This window comes from Camelus bactrianus, chromosome 7, assembly GCF_048773025.1.
Source record: "Camelus bactrianus isolate YW-2024 breed Bactrian camel chromosome 7, ASM4877302v1, whole genome shotgun sequence".
NCBI classification, from domain to species: domain Eukaryota; kingdom Metazoa; phylum Chordata; class Mammalia; order Artiodactyla; family Camelidae; genus Camelus; species Camelus bactrianus.
Genome location: NC_133545.1, coordinates 79,082,470 through 79,105,346, shown reverse-complemented (window position 1 = coordinate 79,105,346; position 22,877 = coordinate 79,082,470). Strand labels below are relative to the sequence as shown.

The window sequence follows — 22,877 nt, the reverse complement described above, 5'->3', positions numbered from 1 at the left end:
TAACAGTGGCAGCCTCCCAGGACTGCCGCCCCCCAGCGCTCAAGAGTCAGGGTCGTCACTACACTATGTCTGACCCCGAGACGGTCTGGCTCAGGCAACAGAAATGAACTGCGTCATCCTTATTAGGAATTTGGGACTGTGCGCTAATTTCATCCTTTGCAAATTTATACCTTTAAAGAAAATGTTAAGAAATGTTGCATTATAAAATGTGTCTGAGAAATTCATCTAAATAGGACATACGTGGCTATATGCGCACATCCTATTCTTTGAATTTAATCCGAGAAAGGCTCCCTGTTTAACTACTTTGTTGTCATGGTTTCCTTTTCAAAGGCTTACTTAAACAAAAGTAGTTCTCATCATCCTAAAAGTGGTTTTTCTGTGTCCTGTTTTTCTTCAGCTGCTTCTTCAAATCCTAGATGGTGGGGAAGGGGAAGGGAGAAAAGTACTGCGTTCTATTAAAGATGGATTTCTTTCATTAATTTCTATGAAATTGTGATATACATGCATAAAATTTTAAGTGAGAGATACATATGTTGAATCTCCTCAAAGAGATTTAGGTGAACAAAACTATAACTACAAAACAAAGTTTTAATTTATTTCTCATACACAGAAAACCTTGAAAATAGGTTCGATCACTTGCATTCATCTGCCAAAATGGATTTGACTTATGTTCTTCTAAAAATATTCATTAAAACCAGAACTATTATTGACTGATGTTCCTCCTTCCAACTCTTTGCTGACAAGCTTTCATATGTTTTTTAAGTGAAAATATCTTGAGGCTTTAGTACAAATAATTTAAAAATTATTTTGAAAAATATTTTGAAAAATGGCTGTATTCGGTGAGTGAGAGAGCAGTAAGGGCTTCCTAGTGCTGGGACGATGCCAGCCTGTCTCCCTCCTGCAATGTTCCCAGGGACCACTGTTATACCACTGCCGTCAGTGTCTCCTGGACCTTATACGATCCTTGAATTTGATCCAGTCATTCCACTCTGGAATTACTTCCTAGGATAGATCCCTGAGGAAATCGTACTTCTTTTCCACTATGATGTTTGTCCCTTTAAAAATCAGAAGAAAAATCTAACATCTGAGAGTAAAAGAAAAATAATTACTATATTTTCATGGAACATCTTGCATTCACTTAAAAACTGTGTATCAAGCAACATCTTATTTCTCTTTTCGCGGAGACTCGTGGAGCCTTGACCAGAAGCTTCCGAACTCCCTCTTAGGGCTCAGAGGGAAAGCCCTGGCTACTGTGTGACTCTGTCCTGCCCAAGAGTTTCCCTCTATGGTATATGCAAACACGTGTCTATTAGATGAATATAACTTTTCAGTGCCACTTAAGAGCACAGACACATCATGCTAGGAAGAGAAATGTAACAAAGGAAACCAAATGTCACCTGTTGAAATAAATTTCTGGGCACAAGATGGAGGTGCTGCCGCCCCGGATACCAGGTCAGCAAATTGAAACTTGCATAAATGTGCACTTGGCCAGAAACACAGTATTTCCCGCCAACCAGTCCCTTAATACCAAGAGTCTGTCGTGATTTCTCTGTTCCAATTAAGATCAGATAGGCAAACTTAGCCAATTAACTAAGCCAAATATTTTTTTCCTTATTCCCTAATGGACCTGGCAGCCTTCTAAGGAAATACCCCACCTCTTAACTAACCCTGCCCCGTTTCCACTGCTGCTTCCAAAGTTCTTCCAAATGTGCTCCTGGCCCACATCCCTGGGGAGCAGTACTCCCTTGCTTGTGAGACTCTGTACTCCCCCAGTCCATGCACTGTTCTCCTTGAAGAGAGGACATCAAACTCTTAACCAGATTGGTTTTTTTAAACCATTTGTCACACCAAAGAGAGTATTTGCCTAGAGGCCTGGGGCAGACTTCATTAAAATCTAAGGCTGGTTATTGCCATCAGCCTTTGACCCTTAATTTGAGCAGCAATTGAATGAAAATTGTTATTCAAACAATTGAGGAACACAGTTTGGAATGCTGACATGAAATAAAATTTACTTGCATAAAACAAGAGATGGTTGTAGATTTTGTCCCCCAAAGAAATATTTCCTTACGGGTGAATACCTAGAGAATAGAGGGAAAAAATTTCAGCTTCTCCCCACCCAAACTGCTTGCCTTCTATTTGGAAACTTTCCACTGTTGTTCTTCTATGTTGATGTCACTTCAATTGTCACTTTCTTTTCCACGTAATATTTTACCACAGCTGGGCTAGACATCAGCAGAGGGTATAAATGATAACCCCAGGCATATTCTTTTAGCTAAAATATTCTATTAGCTCTGTTGGGCCCACACCTCACTAGCTCAGCACATCCCAAAACCCTTCAACTGGGGACACTTGTGCCTTGAATCTCGGTTACAGCTGAGCGTGTCTGACTCTCGGTTTGTCCCACAGAAGAGGAGCTCCGGAACTGGGTCAGTTGGTGCAGGCTCAAGGTCCCATGTCTTCCCTGCCCAAGCTAAGGCCCCTCTCTTCCCCAGGCCCACCGCACCCTCCTCTTGGCCTTCAGTGTATAATTGGCATAACTAATTAGCATAATTATATAGACCCAGGAGGCCCTGGGTATAATTGGCATAACTGAAAAGAACCTGCATTTCAGTTGGAAGTCGAAGCCACCTTATTCCCAAAGCCTTATTTCAGATGAATTCCCCAGCTGATCCTTCCCAGTGCCCTGTCTTTACCATCGCTGAGGATATGATGCTGGAACTGGAGGACCTGGTCCCACTCCATGGCCCTCATTTCCCCCTGGTTCAATTTCAGAGTCTTTGAATACACACACACACACACACACACACCCCAGATTCTCCAAAACTGTAACATTCCCTATAATTTCTACACTAAGTGGACAGCAGGAATCATCTACCACCAGCTGCCCAGTTTCAAGGTGAGGAAATAATCCCCATCATTTCTTGAGCATCTTCTCTGCATATGGGACCCGGCTGCATGCTGCAGTCACGTAATCCTGTTTACTCTCCACACGACCCCATGACATCCCTTTTTACAGCTGAGGAAAAGGAGATGAGACAACGTGCCCGAGACTCCAGCTATCACGTTATTGAAGGCATTTAAAATCTCCTTTTGCTGGGACCTCTCGGGGAAATGCTCCAATGCTGCTCGGATGGCGGACTCGCCCTCTGAGGAGGGATGGCTTTTCTGGGCTTGACCCTTCCTCCCCAGCAAGCAGCACACGCCCTGCTCCACTGGTATCAAGTGACTAAACCAAGCATGAGATGTGCCCATAGCCAGACCTGGCTCCAAATTCCAGCATCATTCTCCTTGGGCATGCAGCCTTGGAAAAGCAATTTTAAAACCAGCTCCAGCTTTCCCATTTCTAAACTGAGGATAATATTTGTCCCACACGGGTAATTTGCAGGATTTAATAAAACAACGAACGTAGATCAGTTAGCAAGCACCCTGACAGAGTGCAGCTGATGTCTGATCAAGGATTGCTGTGTTGCTCCTGTTAATATTCCATCAACTTCTTTTAGCATTTCTCAGACCTCTCACATTTATCATCCCCGCCTTCCTCCTGTGGTCACACTTCCGTCTCCTCCCTCTTGGCCCCTCCCGCCTTCCCTCCCTCATTTCTCCCTCAGTTGCCTCCCTGCACCTGAGAGCTGCAGAGGCTCCCGCCCAGACCTGGCCTCACCACCGGCCCAGCTGGCCGCTGGAGAGCCTCCTGGCGATTTGAGCCCCAGATCACCATGGGCCCCTCCACCCCGGCGGGATGCAGAGCCCTGCTGGGCTGCCTGGCCCTCCTGTGGGCCCTCCCGGTTCCCAGTAAGTCCTGGCCCTTTCCCTGGGTGGGTGGGGAGCCACCAGGAGGCTGTGGGCTCAGCCCACCCTCATCACTGCCCTCTCCCCCGCAGGCTACCAGGAGGAGGTAAGGCTGGTGCAGCCGGCCCTGGTGATGGCGCGCACCAGGGGCTCGACTACCCTGCCCTGCCGGACCTACGGCTCGGTCACCTATGTCCACTGGTACCGCCAACTGGAGGGCCGGGCCCCCGAGAGGCTCCTCTATCTGGCCTTGTCGAAGAGGGATGTGCAGTGGGATTCGGTACTGAGAGGTGATAAAGTCAACGCCCAGGTGAACAATGATGGCAGAAGCTGCTTCTTGTCGCTGATGAAGCTGGAGAAGGCTGATGAGGGCACGTACTACTGCGCTGCCTGGGACGCCCACAGCCCCGCGCACCGCCCGGGCCCCTGCACAAAAAGCACTGGGACCCACTGGTCGGTCCAGGCCTGACAAATGCCACGCCTCTGGGTCCCTCGGGTTGCCCTGAGGTCAGACCTCAGAATCCCGGCCCTCTGGGACTCCCCCTCCGCAGGTCCTGTGCACATAAAATCGGATGGGAGCAGGAGCTGACCCAGGCAGGGACCTTTCTTAAGACCATCCAGCTCAGCGTTTCTGGAGCATCTGGCGGACAGTCTGGGCCGCTCATTTCCACCAGCCACTAGCCGCATGTGGCTACTGAGCCCTTGAAATGGAGTTGGTCCAACAGTCCAAGCTGAGGTGCCCTGTGAGGATAAAACACAAACTATATTTTGAAGACAGTGGCAAAAAAAAAAAAAAAAAAAAAAAAAGAGGTAGACGATCTCATTAATGATTTTCATACTGACTGCATGTTGAAATGATATTATGGAGATCTTGGACAAAGTAAAAATAGTCCTAACAGTAATTTTAACTGTCTTTTTACTTTTTCTAATGCAGAAGTCAAAACATTATAAATTTGTGACTTGAACGGGTGATTTCTATTGGACAGAGCTGTCATAGACAGAAATATAAGAATCCGGCCACCTCCCTTGAATGATACACAAATAAAACGTTGTGCAAATGATTTCAAGGGTGAAGGACCCTCTGGAGATTTGCCACAAAGTGACTGAAAGCTGAGCCTGGAAGTGAACTCCTGCAGGAGTTCAGCAGGTATTCTGTGAGGATTGTTCCACATGTTGGCACCTTTGAGGTATTTGTGGGGGGAGGGTGAGCTCTGTGTCCTTCTGTTCTGCCATCTTGAAGCCCCTCCCCTGGAAGGGAACTCCTGACTCCAGTCCATAAGTTATCATTTGGCAGGTAGGGTAGGGTTGGGGGTTGGGGTCAGGGGGGTGGCAGTTAGAATCCCAGGAAACACTGGCAGCTTCTCAGTGCCCTCATCCATCGCTCGCCTGCACTCAAACTCATGCTGGTAGGCTACAATCCTCAGGGTGGTGCAGTCAACCCTGGATGAGACATCAGACCCACTGCCTTCCACCTCTCCTTGAATGCCACCACATATGGGATTTGGGGTGGATCTCCAGCCTCTCCAGACCTCTGTTCTCACTTCTGTAAAATGAGGTGGTTGAGCTGCTAAAATTACATGACTTTGATTTTTGCATTAAGGCAAAAATCATACAAATCAGCTAGCGCCATATTCATTGCCTTCTTGTAAAACCAGTCAACTTCTTGCAAAGAAAACCTGTGTCACTGATTCTTCAGCCCCAAATAGGAAACCCCTCTGCTGCTATATGTGGGGGAGAAATAAAAGTTCTTTGAGGTTGAAGCTGAATATTTCTTTTCAACTGAAAATTCAAAGTTTATATACAGCTTAAAAGCAACAGTCAAATGAGTAATATAAGGAAAGTCTAAATGATCCTGAAGAAGATTGGTCCCGCAGATTCCTTAACTCATTGTGTACCTTCCTGAGCTCTGATTTTGCAGTTAGAGATATGTAATTAAGACATGCTTGGTTTCTGAGAAAGCCCAACAGCCCACCCTCTACTGCACACCTAGTTCAAGGCTAAGAACCCCCACACCCTAGTATGTATGAGAAGAGGTGGGGGTAAAGGGGGCAGAAACTTACTTTAGCTCCGTTTCTGTGTGGTTCCTTTACTTTATCTTCTCCATCCTCCTAATAAAATTCTTTCCTCTTCTTGCATCCATCCCAGTGCCTGACTCCAAGGAGAAGGGAATTCTGTGACCTGGTGACAATGAGGGGTGTGGCCATCAAGAGGAACCAGCTTGTCACTCATGTCCTTACAGAACAGCATTGTCCCCAGTCCCCAAGGGGTTGCAAACCTCGACTCTGCTCTTAACCCTGTTTTCACAGCTCACTGACCCCTGCTTTGGCCTGATGAAAATTTCATTATGCAATTAATTTTTTCTGACTTTTGGGTTCTAGGATTTTTTTTAACATGGAAAAAAGGCAAGACAAAAACTAGTTATTGATGCAAATAAAAACATTAAGTTGGACCACAAAGACATGCCTCTGGATTATTGTCTTTGGTGCTGCCCTGCTCCACTCTCAGCCTGCTGTTAAGTACAGAGATACTATCCACAGGCAGAGGGAAAGGACATAAAGGACTTCCAGTTTAACCATGGTGACTTAGTTAAACACCATACTAGAAGCTGATCTGACTACTTTGTTTGCTGAGTTTGAATGGTGCCTGGGCACACTTTGACCTCATTGCTAACAACCTAAGAGTTGCTAAGAAATGGAATACCCTTTATGATGGGAACCTGAGCATCAGGACCTACGATTGGTAGGAGGTCACTGTGCCCGAGCTTGGAGAAAACAGGTTCACTGGGGAGGTGGCCGCCACATTGAAAAATTCAAAAGTGAATCAAGGATTTTTGGAGGCAACTGTACAAAATTAATTGACTTACTGTGTCCAGTTCAGAAATCTGTGATGGAGCAGGTCCCTTTTCAACTCTGATACCCACTTTCTCTAATACATACAGGCGCTCACATGGGATATACAGCTTACCCTATCTGATATTCTCAGATTCAGTCTCCCCATCTGTAAAGGGGTATAGTAAGTGTTCCTTTCTTGGAGGGCTGCTGGACTGTTCACTGGGTCAATACACGTAAAGAACTCAGACACATAGTAAGGAAGCTTGTCACGTATTAAGAGTTTTATAAAAGTTAGCACTGGCCATTATTGTCTGTGGCCTGGGCCCTGGGTAAAGAAGATGCAGATGAGATGGTCAGGAGTCCTCCGTGATGACTTTTCCTCTCAGGAGCCTCTCAAACCCAGACAACCTGAAAGACAAGACAACCACCTTGGCTGAGATGGCCACGTTATTCTGCTTCCTCAGTGGCCAGGGCTGAGCACCAGGTAGGCGGCAGATCTTGAACTTTACATCTTTTTTTTTTTTTTATGACCTAGATATTATCATCCCCCTTTATGCATGAGGTATTTGGGATTCAGAGGGACTGTGGAGCATCTAAGATCACAGAGGCATTGCTAACAGCAGAGAAGGGGAATTCAAAGCAAGTATGAGCAGGAATATCAAATCACTGTGTTGTACACTTGAAACTAGTATAATATGGAAGTCAACTAGACTTCAATACATTTTAAAAAAGAAAAGAAATGAAAACAGCAAGAAGAAAGTATGCTTTTCTCACCACATCAAACAACCCCAAAAGAACTGAATTAAAGGACAAAGAAGAAAAGAGGGGGTCAGATCTGTGTATATATTCAAGAAGATGGAGAATGTGTTCCCACAAATGTAGCCATGCAGGAAATTTGGTCCTGTAATGAAAAAGTGTTGAAACAAAGAATTTCCAGTTGATTGGATAAAACATGATAGAGCAATCACCATATCAGAGAACTGGGCTTTGTTTTCAAGTTTTAGTTTAAATAAGAAATCTATCCTTTCAAAGAAGATAGAATTCCACAAATTTCTTCCTTTAGCCTACGAAAAATAATGTCATCACAGAACTAATTTTTCTCACTTCGCATTACTGTGGTAAAGAATCACGTTGTCCAGTGAATGGAGAACTTGTTCCCATCTCTCAGTACACTTGTGTTGGCATATTTGCATTTTCAGTTACTGAAGAGCTTCCTCCTTTCAGAAATACATTCCCAAGCCTCTAACGGAGCAGCCCTGGTGTTGGTGAGAACAGAGGGGTCTTCCTTTGATGCAAACTCGGAGCAGTTTCAACGCAGCTGAACACCTGGAGGGGAAAGAAAAGTGTTGTTTCTCTGAATACTTTTCCTGGTAGTTTAGAAAAACAGTTGGCTGATTGGTTGGTGCTGTGTCTTCTTTTCCTGCTTTTATCCTTTTCATCTTTTATTGGTGCTTTTAATAATTACTCCTCCGTGGAAAACAGATATTTGGGTCCATTTATTTCAGGAAAACTTATAAAATATCAGATACCATAAAATCTACGTTCAAGGACTTCCAAACGAACCCAGAAGGTCAAATTGCCAGTACAAAATTTTTTAACTGCTAGTCACATCATGAAGCGAGGGGAAGGCTGAGATTTTTATAGGAACTCAGATCACACCCGGGCTGCAAAAGGGGCTGGAGGAAGATATTTGGAGAAGGGACTGAGCTCATAGTGACCGACCGCCCCTGGTAAGTAACTTTCTTCTATTTTTGCCTTAGTAATGAAAAACTGACAGATGCTTTTTAGGGGAAAAAAAACCCCAACAATTTAGGATCCCCCTTATCTGACTGCCACATTCTTGGCTTCAGCACGCGAACCATAATTTTGCAGCTGCTGGTCACCGTATATGGAAAGAAAACTATTTTGTAAATGGTTTGTTCTCTACCCTGCTCGGAAGCAGATTGAAATTCTTCTCTTAGAATATGCACACACACACAAATGTAGACAGCAGACTCAGGTTAGGTATTAAAATATTCTGAAGGTCATGTCTGTTTCATTGTTTTGTTTATGTTTCAATATTCTTATACCATTATCATATTATGTCCTTAAGTTGGTATAAGTTATCGGTTCAAGTTCCTTTTCTTGTAGACAGTCTATTAATTGAGAAGCTCTTTTCTTACTTTTCTCTTCTCTATAATTTGAGATAAAACACCATTCTCCTTTTCCCCCCAAACCTGCAAAACCTATATTATTGGTTTCCATTTCAGACCTAACAGCAATACGAAAAAATTCTCATGGTAAATGTCTACAGAACATCAATAAAGCCCAGTTCTTATTATTCTAGTTTCTTGGAGGTAGGCTGAGGTCAGTTGAAACTTATGCTATCGCATCTTTTGTTATGGTACCTGGATACAGACCAGTTTAACGGAATTTGTGAGCTCAAGGAGCCGTTTCTGCTCCAAAGTCCATGAAAAGAGTCTGCACGGTTTTACATCCTCATTTGCTCTTTCTTTCTCTTGGCAAACATTTACTGAGGACAGTTTCTGGGCTGGATGCTGCAGATAAAAGGGTGAACAAAACAAAGGACAAGTCCCAGCTATCAAACAGTTTCCAAGGCAGGATGTCTCGGACCGATGAGCTTGTTTCCTTTCTCAGTTGATGTAATAGTTATTGCTTATAAAATCCATATTTTTTGTCTGATGGTAGAATTTGGTGAAATGGCCCCAAACCATCCCCGTAAAGAGAATAAGAATATCAGGTACTATTTACTGAGGGCCAGACTCCGTGATAGATGGTTTGAGTGCCTTATCTCATTCCTCAACAGGAATCCTCTTCTTCCCATTTCATAGACAAGGAAACTGAGGTTTAGAGACGTTCAGTTACTTGCCTAAAGTCACGTGACTAGTTACTGTGGCAAAATTTGAGATCCAATAGAGATTTTTCTATTCCCAAATGCATGGTCTGGACCATTATGTGATGTGAGAAATATTAAGTGTAAGTTTTATATTCTGAATATTTACTCTTCTGTAGCCTGATCTTTTAAATGGATCCTTTAATTGACTTCTTAATTAGTAATACCTATAATTTGTATTACTCGTATATGAAAATAATGCTTCTGCTTCTATTCACGGCACTGAAATGAACTCCCCCCCACAAGACATCAGGTAGATCATATTGTACATGCATTTCTTGAGTACTCAAACTATAATTCTTGGGGTGTCTCTCAAGAATGACTCCACAGGCCTCAGTTATCTTTCTGTATTGGTATCAAATCAGCTCGAAATATGGAAGCTGTTAAAAGAACTACAACAGTTGTACTGCACTGCATTCCTGACTTGCACAACTCACAGCTGCATTTACACTCACGACAGGGGTGGAAAATGCCAAACCAAATACTGGAGAAAATACCAAACTGAATCGGGTTCTCCGATGAGCAGCGCAGGATTTTCATTCAATGCCTTGGAAACCATCGGGTATTTTCATTCAGCAATGAATAGCTCAAGAGTTCATCCTTAAGAAGTCAGACTCTGCAACGACTCATCTGGTCTTTTAAGTAAGAATTGGATTCTAGACAGAAGTTACTTTAGAATCATCCCAGACCTCAAAAAAATAAAAAACACAAAATCCCTGTAAAACATGTTGACTATGCATTTATTAAACACTCAAATATGTAATTCTTCTTATTGTTTGTCTTTGATAATTTAAGGAACATTAACTCTACATTACACTCTCGACAAAGAACTGACTCTATACATGAAAATCTTCAAGTCAGAGAGGAGATTTAGAGGGTTCAGACAGCAGGGTAAGATGTAACCATACTTTCCAATGTAGTGAGAATTGAAGTGAGAAAAGCACAGACTTGGCTGCCCAGGCAGAGCTGGGTTGGTTATTTGATTCTTTTTTTTTTTTTCTCAATTGAAGCACAGTCAGTTACAATGTGTCAGTTTCTGGTGTACAGCACAGTGTCCCAGTCACCCATCTACATACATATATTCATTTTCATATTCTTTTTCACTAAAGGTTATTACAGGTTCTTTGATTCTTGACCACATTTATAATTAATGTGGTTTTCTGAGCTCCATCTTGAATGTTAACAGGGCCAATTTTTACATATTTATATAAATACTGAAAAAATAGGGGCACAAGGATAAAACAGGCACAATTCTGTGTGATTTCCGAATGTTTTGCATCTATATCACAGAATTAGAATTTGCAAACATGATTTCCCATTCCTCATGTCATAATTGTTAGGCCTTATTAAATGATAAATCTCTGGGACAAAAAAAGAAGCAAGCTGAGATGCATGAACTTGCTGTCATTTATTTAAGCAGCTGGTTTCCAAAATCTATTTGAGAAGGTCTCACATAGAAAACACACATACAGGCAGAGCATGAAATGAGAACAGAACATCGAAGACACTAAGAAACAAGGCCTGTGATGATCTAGCAAGAGGCATGGGGTAAGATTTTATTCTCAAAGGTAGTAGAATCAGGTGTCTGCCCTATCTCAATGTTACACATAAGAAAGAAAAAAGTAGAAAATGGGGTGGAATACATACTTTTTATTATCAGATAAAATGAGCACACCAAATTTTCAAATATGGTATGTTCTTACACTATAAAATTAGAAAAGGACTTCAATAGACAAGATTTAGGCGGGAAGTGAGAGAAGATGGGATAGTGCCTGCAGCGTGCATTTTATAAACTGAAAGAAACGGTCTTTAATCAAATCCATTTGTACTCCTAGGGCATCGATGCTCTGGGCACCGTAACACTGAATGTCATTCACAGATGGTGGCCCTCGGCAGACAGGGTCAGGCAGGTAGGGTCTTCATGATCCAACGTGATACCGGGAGGATTTGAGGGCCAGGCATCCTGCCATCTCTCTGGTCATTCTGTCTTGAAGGTCCACTGTCAGGACTTGCAGGCTGAACTCTGTGCATGAGCTGGACAGAAGTCAGTTTGAGGCTGAAGTTTCTGGTAAAAGCTTGGAATGAAAATAGATTGTGCTGTTGATAGACGGAAAGAAGCCTTTTGTTTTGAACAACACAAGTGAAGCAGTTCCATATGCTGACTGTATATATCAGGCTTTAGCCAAGTTTCCCTTTGATTTTCTTAACCCTGGAGATGCAAGGGGAAAGACTAGACAAAGAATTGCCTTTTCACTGTGTGTGCGAAAAGCACTTGCCCCATGTTGATGGCTTTGAGAATTCCAGACATATCAGAGCACACTGAATTGCAAACAAAGGGACAAGCCTTCGCAGTTAATGACCACAGACCCAGTTGCAAGTCCCAAATACTGAGTTCCATCAGTAAGGGCAAGCTTTGGTCTCGTGATATTAAAATACCACGTTGGAGCTTACAATCAGCACAAATTGCTAATAATAATGATAAGCTAATAGCAATTATGATAATCTCTCTTTGCTCCGGCATTCTTAGTCAATTTGCTTTTTCAGATCTTGTTTCATTTTGGTCTCACTTAGGACTAGTAGGGATGTTGAATGGATTTACTCTCACATTATGTCTTCAAGTAAATAAGCACCGAAAGCTTTAACTTATTGATTTGCTTAGCTACAGAACTTGTTATGAGCAAAAGGAACCAGGTGCAGAACCCTGATCTCTTGAATCCCAGGCCAGCACAGTTCCACTAAGATTTGAAGAACTCAGAGAAGCTAAATTAGTCTAAAGTTTTTGATGCGGGTTGAATCACTGTGGAATTATATAGTAAAATCTTCGGTGGTGGAACAAAACTCGTAGTCACAGGTAGGTATCAGAGGAATGTCATTTTTTTCTTTCAAGGTAATAGAGGGAAGGCAAGAGACAATTAAATTGGAATAATAGTTTAAAATATTTGGAAAAGTGGGAATATGAATGGGGACTAGCTGTAAAAATTTAGGAGAGATAGTAAAACAAATCCTCAGAGTAAAGGACAGCATAGACAAGATTGTACAAATATCGTAGTAAGATTTGTCTTTGTGTACATGCACACTTATATGAAAGGGCTCACGTATAACATCATGAAAGTGTTTAGCCCGAAGCCGAAATTTGTTACTAAACTAAGTTTTGTGAATTGACACGTTTCCTTTTCTGATGGTGAAGGGATGTTTTCAAAGAACCTGATTTTGGGGTCAGGCTGAGCAGGACCTCTGGGTCCACCATTCACTGCTTAGAAGAACTTGGTCCATTATTCTTTGGCCTCAGTTTCCTAATCCATAAAATGGGATAATAGTGCATGTCTAGTAGCTGTTGTATGAAAATTAAGTGAGATAGTGTGAATAGTGTATCTGGTACATTGTCTAACACATCATAGGTGCTGGGTCAGTGTATCTACAGTCTATACAAATGTAAAGGGAAAATTGTATCCAGCAGGGAGAGTTGTTTGCAGGCAAAAATACTGATGGAACTGAAATTCTCCAGAGGCTACAGCAGTACTTCTAACTTCACAAATGGAAAGTTATCTCAATGTCCACTGGTAGACACACAAAATTGAATTGGGAGATATTTGTCTCTCTCTTTAGCAGACTTTTTTCCACTTGGAAAGAAAACTGAGATTAAAATGTGTTTGTTTTTTGTATTTGTTGTTGTTCTATGTGCTTTAAATCTCAATCCTTTAACTTAATTGATATCTTCTCTAACACCAACATTTATTAGCTCTAAAATGGATAGCCAGTAAGTTTGGGCTTCATGATCCTGTTTATCAGAAAAAATGTTTTAATTTATAAATTAAATGATCAAGATGCAAAGTCAATTAAATATAGTGACAAAAATCATAATGTAATTTTCTTCTTTAAATGTGAAATAGCTCTTATATTTAATTTATGAAAGGAAATAACAAGAAAAAATAGAGAACTCTATGTAAACAAAGTATATGGTTGGAGAAATATACAGTGTCTTACGGTTATAAGTAATAAAATACTATTTACACCACACGTGAGATGTATAAAGTCACACATTATAGCCTGATTGTATTTACAGCGTAAATTAAAAATTACTACTGTTTGCTTCCATTTAAAAAACCCAGGAACTTTACTATAGAGGCAAAAATTTTGAAGAAGTGTTTTCTTTTCCTTTTCAATTGAGAAGTCCAATTTTTCTCTTCTTAGGAAACTGTCCACCGAACGATTAACTCCAAACTAGCCCAAAGAGAATAGTAGTAAAGTATTTGTGTTTCATTTGGAAATCAAATTGAAAAGGCTTCCAACATTTATCATTTTAACCATTAGGTTAGCTATAACTGTATAATCAAGTAACATTCCAGCATTGAAGTGACATTCTTTATAAACTATGTTTTGTTATGTATGTTGACGCTATGTCTGCAAGAAACTCAGGAAGCATACATTTAACCTTACTCTAATTATACGTACATAGTATTCAGCACGTGAAAGTAAACAGTGGTGCTGTAAAGCAGTTCAGCAGCCTTAAGGAGTAGACTGAAATTTGGGAGAGACATTGAGATTTAAAATATGGTAGATTCTTAGTCATGCTTAAAATTCAAATGAAATTCCAAAATACAATATACTTTTGTTGAACATTTTCTAAAATGAGACAAAATTCTAACTGCATTACTTGATGAAGTATATATAAGGCATGTTAGAAAACTATACACTTTAATAGAAGTTTTGGAAACATTGCAATTTTGTTACTAAATTTGAGGCACTGTAAATAATTTACTGCTCCACTCAAAAATCTGGAGTGGTTCAGATGTGAAATTGCATTGTATACAATCGGAAATCAACCCGGAGACCCCCCAACACTCCAGAACTGGGCATGGGACCCCTGCATTGGAAGCTAAAAGTTCAACAACATAGATTGTCAAATACACAGGCACACTAAATCCCGTTACAAAAAGTGACTATATATTGCTTAACATATGATAAATTTCCTACTAGCATCTATTCATACAAGAAATAAAATAAATATGGTGCATCCCAGAATCAGTTAAATGAAGAATGAGGTTCCAAAGAGTTACAGGACATGAGAATATATTATTTAGTCTAAGGGAACATAAGATACAAAACATGGATGGGGAAGGGAAGTAGTTTAGAAGCCATCACAGATCCTCACCTGTAGTGGGGAGGGTACAGCTCAAGTGGAAGAGTGCATGCTTAGCATATACAAGGTCCTCGGTTCAATCCCCAGTACCCCCTGTAAAAAAATAAATAAGTAAACCTAATTACCTCCTCCCACAAAAAAGTAAATTAAAAAAAAAAAAAAGATTCTCACCTGTAGAGAAGCCATCCAGGTTATCTGGTCTCCTCCTCCATCCCCATCTCCACCACCCACCCATCTACTACTTTCAAACTGGCTCCTCTAGGGTAGAACAAAAGAGATTTAAAAAAATGTGCTCCTAAATGCTGGAAGCTTTGAAATGGGGCAAAAGTCATGCCCCATCTCTGCATATGGAGAAAAAATGAAGGCCAAGGTGTCATTCAACTACTTAATAGTTGTGGCCTCGGGCAAATTATGTAACCCCTTGAACTTCTCATTCCATGGAAAATAAGGATAGTAAGACTTCACCATCTACTGCGGCTGAAAAGCCAGGGCGTGAACTAATTCAATGGTAACTTCTCCTCCTTTTACTACACGCTGGGTGGTTCCAAACTGCACAATGTTCCTGTTTCTCTAATAATTCTTTCAAGTTACTTCTCCATCTCCCTTCACAGATAGAGGGCTTGATGCAGACATGGGCCCCAAGCCCACTATTTTTCTGCCTTCAGTTGCTGAAATAAACCACCATCGGGCTGGAACGTATCTTTGTCTTCTGGAGGACTTTTTCCCTGATATTATTAAGGTTTCCTGGAAAGAAAAGAATGACAACAGGATTCTGCAGTCCCAGCAGGGAGACACCGTGAAGACCAGCAACACGTACATGAAGCTGAGCTGGCTGACTGTGCCTGAAAAGTCCATGGATAAAGAACACGTATGTGTCGTCAAACACAGGAACAATAGAGGAGAAACTGGTCAAGAGATATATTTTCCTTCAATAAATAAAGGTATGTATCTATAAATATGAATATAACTTCCCAGAATGCTGTTTTTCAAAGAAAACACCCCACTGTTTCTGCCAAGCATTCATGAAAAACATATAAATCTTTCTAAAGTGTTGTTAACATTCAGTGGTAGCATCAATGTCTTGCTACTTTCCCTAGAATTAAAATGGTACAGTTTGAAACATTAAAAAAAAAGAGAGAGAGAGAAATATTCTTAACTTTTCTCAGCCTCAGTTTCATCTTCCAAATTATTGAGGTCACAGTGCTGATGTTTTGGTTGTTTTATGGGAGTAAATGAAACAACACACTGGAAAGCATCTAACAACTTAGCACACAAGAAACGCACAGAAAGAGATTCCACTGTAGATCATCTTAGATAGTCAGGAAATACGAACAATAACACGTCTTTCAGGAATGGTCTACTCAGCAGGCAAAGTCAGGCTCGCTTCAATCCTGTTTTACACAAAGACTAGCCCAGGAACAATGAGTCATTAAATGACAAAATGGTATTTGTATGAGGGAGCCAGAGAGCAGCTCAACCAAAAGAGTAATCTGACTGCTCAGATTTACTATGGTCTTAGGTTTTTGATGTTTGTATTTTATGTACCACCTTAAGGTAATTATTCGTAATTAAATATTGAGTGAGGCTAACGTGTGCAGACAGACTTCCGTTCTACATATGAGTGTGTTTCTTGCCATCGCTACGTGCCTCTCACAAACTTTCATTGCTGCCCTAGCATGTGCCAAGTCTGGAAGGGATGTGTGGGTGATACACTCGATGAATTACTGTCCCCAGGACAGTACAGAGATTATACTCGGTTCCTAATCACTCAGGGTCACTGATCATTCAGGCCTGATGTCCCGGAGGAGTCCCTTTGAGGCGGATGCTGTGAGTACTGCTCCGCGTGGGCAGAGGGCTGCACGTGCCTTGGCACTGGCAGTGGTGACTTGTAACTCACTAGACCCGGGACTTACAGTCCTAACAGACCAAAGGTCCCAGAGTGCCCATAGGAAGGAATCATTCTGTGCTTTTCCCTGTGGTTAAGCAGCCCTTTTTAAGCAGTGGGAACTAAGCACCTAACATAATGTACATACATAGACTTTTGCGGTGTTTTGGTCCAAGTTTCTGAAGTAAGTCATTTTCTTCTCTGTTCCTATAGTTTGTCCAATGATCAAATCAGGTTTGAACACTTGCCTTGGCTTTGTCCTGGGGCTGTGTTGAAGAGCGAATGAAATAACATGAGTGAAAACGCTTGCTTTTGAAAACATAACTTGGATGTATTTATTCATATATTCAGGGTATTTATTTATATCCTTTCCTGAAACTAATTAAAAGTAAGATTACAAAAACAGCCCTAAATTTCTATTTCTACAGCTAAGAAACAGAAGGGAAGCAAATTTGCTAAGTGTAGTTAAATATAACCACGGCCTTATGTTTAACATTGGGCTTTAAGTTTTTAAGTGATCAGAAAGAAATCAGTGTAATAAGTTCCATCGTGGTAATTATCATACAGGAGACAAGTTCTTTTTATAGTGTGTTGTATTTGGCACTTAATTTTAGAAACGGATGTTTTCCATGGATTGCATAGCAATAAATCTAATGTTAATACCATTCCACAGCAAATTTCTGATGCTGTTTTTCAGAATTTTTTTGTTTCTTATGAAAGCTAAGAATATAACACAGAAGCACAAACCATGAAGTGATTTTTGAGGAGAGATATAAAGCTAATCTGGTCCAAGTTTTCGACCAACCTTGATTGAGAAAGAGCTTAAGATCCATGGTAATTTATGATGAAATTTTTTTACTTTATTGTTTTTACCGCAATCAATTTGTAGTAATAAGAGATGTATTTATCTTTTCATTAATATAGTCACTGAAAGCAAAAGAAAGAGACTTTCAAGACACATTAAAGTCAGTTCTTGAGGCTATCTTAACATCAAAATATGATTGTACTAACATTTACTGCAAAGCCTTTGTACCTCAAACCTATTTGTTAGATTATAGTGAAAATGATCTCATTGAAGGCATAAAACGCCATACAGAACCACACTCATGAACACACCCAGGAGGACAAGGATAAACCAAAAAGCACCATTGTTGAGTCTGTTTTCCTGCCGCCAACAGTCCATTATCTTAAAAAAAAATTTCGTCTTTGTATGCTTGCCTTTGAATTTTTTTACATTGTAGATGGCTACAACTCACACCTCAAGTTTTATGGAGTCAGAGAACTCTAAGTGTGATTTGGTCTGTTTTTCTACATCTGGAATTTTCCATCCCTGGAATTACACTGAAATGCTGAGCTCCTGTAATAAAAAGGTCATTGCTAAGAATAACTAAGATATCTGGAAAAGAAGATGTTTTCAGTGTCCGCAGTGATGGGATTACATTGTTTCTCTATAGATTGATTTCTCTCTATTTCTGTGGAGTATTTTTGCAAAGTGCTTTCCATGTGCTCTGTCTCATTTAATCCCCCACAATGATCCTTTGAACGCTGGCTCTGCCTTCACTGGTGTGACTCTCCGGGAGCTACTTTCCCTCTAATTCTTATTTCCTCCTTTGTAACATGGAGTCCGCCAAAATACACTCACGCCAGTGTCACTGGCGGATTAAAGGAAATAATGCATGTGGCGTTTTTAAGGCAGTGTGTGGCCCAGTTACATTCACTCAATAGCTATGAGCCTTATTAATACTGTTTTCATTATGCCCACAAACATCACAACTGCAGACAGTCACGTGCATGAGTTGGGGGTACTGGGGATCTCTGTGATTTGGAAAGGTCGGCTGCCTTCCTGTGCTTAGATGGGAAATGTGTCTAAGCCAGACTCCCTCCCACGTGGGATTCTGTTGTGGATTTTAGGACTGGACAAATTCATCTTGGGAGTGTCCCTTCATGTCAGCGGTGTGTGCTGAAGATATAGGGCAGCCAGCTGCACTTTCGTTTGTCTCTTCGACAAATATCTCTCGAACACCTACTTTGAGGCAGGCACTTTGCTTGCAGCTATGCATACAGAAGGAAAACAAGATGGTCTTGGATCTTACCCTCCAGTTATGATAAAGAACAAAACTCTACCTTTCATGAACTTCAACCCTTCCATGTGCAGAAAAAGAATATATGAATTAGATCTACTGAATTACATCCAATCAGACGAACTATCCCTGGAATTGTAGGCCTCATATTTTTAATGACGGTCTCTGTGTCAGATTATCTTAGATGTACACACATATATGTTACATACATGCATGCACACCCATATGTGTATTACTCACACATACACTTATAAACACACACACACACACTGCCAAACAATGGACACGAATAATCAACTAAAACTTGGTCTCATTTCTTATAGTTGTCACCTCGATTGTCACTACTACTGATTCTCCAAACGATTGTTTGAAGGATAAAAGAGGTATGTTTTTTGTACATGTTTGCCTTTATGTCATGCTTCAGTATTTCCCCCCCCTCTGGATTAATCAACTTTTGAACATCTCTGGCTCAAAGTAGAAAAGACCAATTAACTGGAATTGTGAAGTTAATCATTTTCTTAGTTTAAATGACTCTCTCTCTGTCAGCAGATTATATCCATATACATAAACACACATATATATACATACACATATATACACACACACATATACACACACATATACACTCACATACACACACATATATACACATACACGCATATACACACTCATATATACACACACATATACATACACACATATATATATACACACTCATATATACACACATATACACACACATATACATACACACATATACACACACATATATACACACACATAGATATACCCACATGTATATACATACATATATGCACACTGTTAATAATAGGCAGGGACAATTGATTAATACTTACCATCATTTCTTCTAGAAGGCATTGTTAGTGATTCTACAAAAGCCTGCCCAAGAGATGGAAGTGGTAAGTTTTTATATCTATTTGCCTTCATGTCATCCTGTAGCATTTTTACCCTCCTGATCCAATTACCCTTTGAACTTTCCTGGTTTATGGTAGGAAACACCAATTATTTCTGGAATTGTGGGGCTCCTACATTTAATCAGTATCTCTCCTGTCTCTGTTGGCAGATTTTGTGTGTATGTATGTATATATGTATATATCACACTGTCATATACTAGGTCTGAACAATTGACTAATACTTGCTTTCCTTTCTTCCAGAAGCCACTGGAATTAATTCTACAAAAGCTTGCCTGAAAGATGAAAGCAGTAAGTTTTGTACATGTTTGCCTTTATGTCATGCCCAGCGCTGTTTTCCTCTGGATAAACTTAACTTTTAAACTTCCCTGCTTTAAGATAGAAAACCAGAATATCTGTATGTTGCAGAACAGACTGAGCGATATTTTATGTCAATCTATCATTATTTCTTGGGAGTCATCTGAACATAGGAAAAGCTGGTTTTGGTATGGGATGACTGTAAATTAGAGGGTGCAGTGATAAGTTCCGGATTATTTCAAGAATGCACTTCATTCGTGGGGCTTGTGTTTCTTATTACTAGGGAAACATGATACCAAATTGCTTCTAGATTTTTTACGATCTTTGGTCATTGCTAGTAGATAATAACATAAACTAACACCTACAGAGAGATTCATACATAGAAGGTGGATGGAACGTGTGTCCTGCATTTTCTGTATAATTCTCACAACACTCTCATGAGGACGTACATTTAGTTCCCCCCATTTAACAGATGAGCTAGAATTAAGTCCCTTATACCAAGCCACACAGCTGGATCTGATATTTCTACCCAAGCCATTTGAATTCCTCCTCTCAGACATTGCTATAGAGCAAGAAATCCCCAAACCAAGGCCCTGAGGCATGATGGACACCTGGGGAGGGGTGTTAAATGCATGGCTTCTGCCCATCGCACGCTGCGGTTTAACTGCTCTTCTTTTACTATTAGTTGCATGAGTATGGGTAAATTATTTACATTTCTGAGCAATACTGTCCTCACCTGCCAATAGGGAACAGTTACTCCTCACTCAGTTACTGAGGAGGTAAGGGCACAGGTGTGGAGTGTCTCCCATGGGGACTCCACGCAGCTGGCACAGAACCAGCACTAGCGGGGCGGGGGCGGGGGGGGGGGCTTTCCCCCTGCGTGGAAGGTTCTGAGTGATTTAGAAGCATTGGCTCTGGCCCTGCTCATCCTTCCTCCTTCTCAGGAGGTGCGGGGGTGTCAGTCACAGCAGGTCTCCAGAAGGGAATAACTGTGCCCCCCTCCCCTCACCGTGTCCCGGCCTCTCAAGGCAACGGGTGAAACTAACGGCCCGCTTTCCCCTTAGACACAGTGCGGCTGCAGCGCGAAAGCACGTCCGCCTACTACGCGTACCTCCTCCTGCTGCTCAAGAGCGGGCTCTACTTCTGCGTCGTCGCCTTCCTCCTGCTGCGGAGAACAGCCGTGTGCGGGCACGGGAAGGGCTCGTGACGGAGGGTGCCGGAGGGCCGGCTGTTCCTCACCGTCTGTTGTCTGAAAAAGACGTCTGCTGAGGACCTAGCGGGGCTTCCCTCCTGGGTTTGGGTGATTGCAGATAATGTGTGTATGTTTTTTTAATTATTGTAGAACAGTTTTTCAAACCGCTGGGCAAACATATTTTGCTCTGTAACAAGGAATTCTGCCATTACTCGGGGTTGGGAGGGGGCGGGCAGAGGGCAGGCCCCCGGGAGCCTTTCCCGCCTCGTCCCCACGAGCTCGTCGGCTCCTCCGGCCGCACGAGCCCCCGCCCTGAGTGCCGTCTGCCAGCGCGGCAGCCCCGACCTTCCCCGGCGCACACCCCGCGCCCGCCAGCTTTGCCACTTCAATTCTGTACTTTGTTTTTCATAATAGGAACAAGAAATTAAAAAAGAAATCAAAAGCCCACTTTTGTCTTTGTGCACTTGAATTTCACGAAATCTAGCCAAGGTAAGAAACAGGATGCCGACAGAGCTATCCAGTTCTGCGTTGGTTGTAGCAAAGGTCAACACCACGTGTCTAAGTGTTTTTCTGAGATGGTGGTTATGGTGCTTTCTCTGGGGCACTGACTCCAAGGGGAGTCGCAGCCAAATGCAGGTGCCCGGGTTCCTTCTCTTCCAAAGGTCGCCAGATCAGACTCATTGGTGTGGGACGTTCCCACGGTGACAGGGTGACCCCCCCACCCAGCATGACTTGCAGTGTGTGTGCTCAGATCTGTACGAGTGTTTCACAAGCACTGACTCCTGGTCCTCACATGAACCCCCTGAGAACTGTGCTAACACCAGAGGGGCATCGCGGTGGACGGTGGAGCACCCGGACTCTGACCCCCGGGGGCCTGGGTTTGCACCATGACTCTGTATTAGTCTCTGTGTGACCTCAGGCAGCTGCTTGAACTCTCTGTGCCATCATTTCCTCATCCATGAACTGAAGCCCCAGAGCCCTTTCCCCTGGAGCTGTGTGCACTGGCTGAGATAATAGTTTGGTCCACGCGAGTCCTCAAGGACATTAGCATCCACTGTCCGCAGCTCCACTTTAGAAATAGTAGATCCCACACATACAGAGAATCATCTCCAATCTCATTCCCTGCACACAGGTTAGATGTGAATGTCACAGGGAATCAGTTTCTGCTGTTCACCAGGTAACCCACCAGTCCTCTAGGAGCCCTTGGAGGAAGAGACAGGGACAGTCCACAGTTTACAGACTGGAGTGGTTAATTTGTTTGCTCCTGCTCGCTATTTTGTACCTAAGAGTCATTAAAGCCAGGTCTCTGTGAACTCAGAGCCCATGTTTTGTTTCCTAGTATCCTGTGGCTTTCCCTTAACTCACTTTCTACTGGGAAAAACAAAACAAAAACAAGCCACAACAAAACAAAACATGCACAGCCTCTTTACTAAAGATCTCCTCCAAGGAGGCAGGGAGAATTTTCTCACGGACTCGTGGGCGCATTTCTCCTCTCCTCAAGTATATACTCTGGTATCACTGCAGTTGTTCCCTGGGCTCTCAATACTACAGAAATCCTGCCTTATTCTGTGAGTGTGTCCTAGATTCGCAACTGCTCTTTTTGGGGGGTGTAACGAATTGGACTGAGATTCCGGGCAGACAGGACAGTGGATGGTTCCCTGACCATCCTAACACTCCAGCTCCTCCCTAGACTCAATGGGCCCTGAGATCCTTATAATCTCGGGGCATTTCTGAGGTGGAAGGAGGGCACACATCATTTTGGTCCAGTTCTTTTCCACTACAGCTCAGCTTCCACATGGTGTAGGGGGAGGAACCCTGGACCAGAAGTTTCACCTCA

At 42.0% G+C, this 22,877-nt stretch overlaps 1 protein-coding gene across 1 annotated transcript; it reads left to right on the top strand.

The window, feature by feature from the left end:
* The first annotated feature begins 3,590 nt into the window (after positions 1-3,590).
* Positions 3,591-21,487, top strand: LOC105063157 (T cell receptor gamma constant 2). Its single transcript, XM_074367679.1, has 8 exons — positions 3,591-3,792; positions 3,882-4,185; positions 12,309-12,364; positions 15,265-15,594; positions 18,943-19,002; positions 19,492-19,539; positions 19,795-19,842; positions 20,913-21,487. The coding sequence occupies exons 1-8, from the start codon at positions 3,717-3,719 to the stop codon at positions 21,053-21,055; spliced, it is 1,065 nt and encodes a 354-aa protein (XP_074223780.1). The 5' UTR covers positions 3,591-3,716; the 3' UTR covers positions 21,056-21,487.
* The last annotated feature ends 1,390 nt before the right edge of the window (positions 21,488-22,877 follow it).

Excerpts from the sequence above, each read along its gene's own strand:
- LOC105063157 (XM_074367679.1), top strand. The coding sequence starts at position 3,717 with ATGGGCCCCTCCACCCCGGCGGGATGCAGAGCCCTGCTGGGCTGCCTG. Across the intron at positions 15,595-18,942 it reads TTTTCCTTCAATAAATAAAG|TTGTCACCTCGATTGTCACT; the intron begins GTATGTATCTAT and ends CATTTCTTATAG. Across the intron at positions 19,540-19,794 it reads CTGCCCAAGAGATGGAAGTG|AAGCCACTGGAATTAATTCT; the intron begins GTAAGTTTTTAT and ends CCTTTCTTCCAG.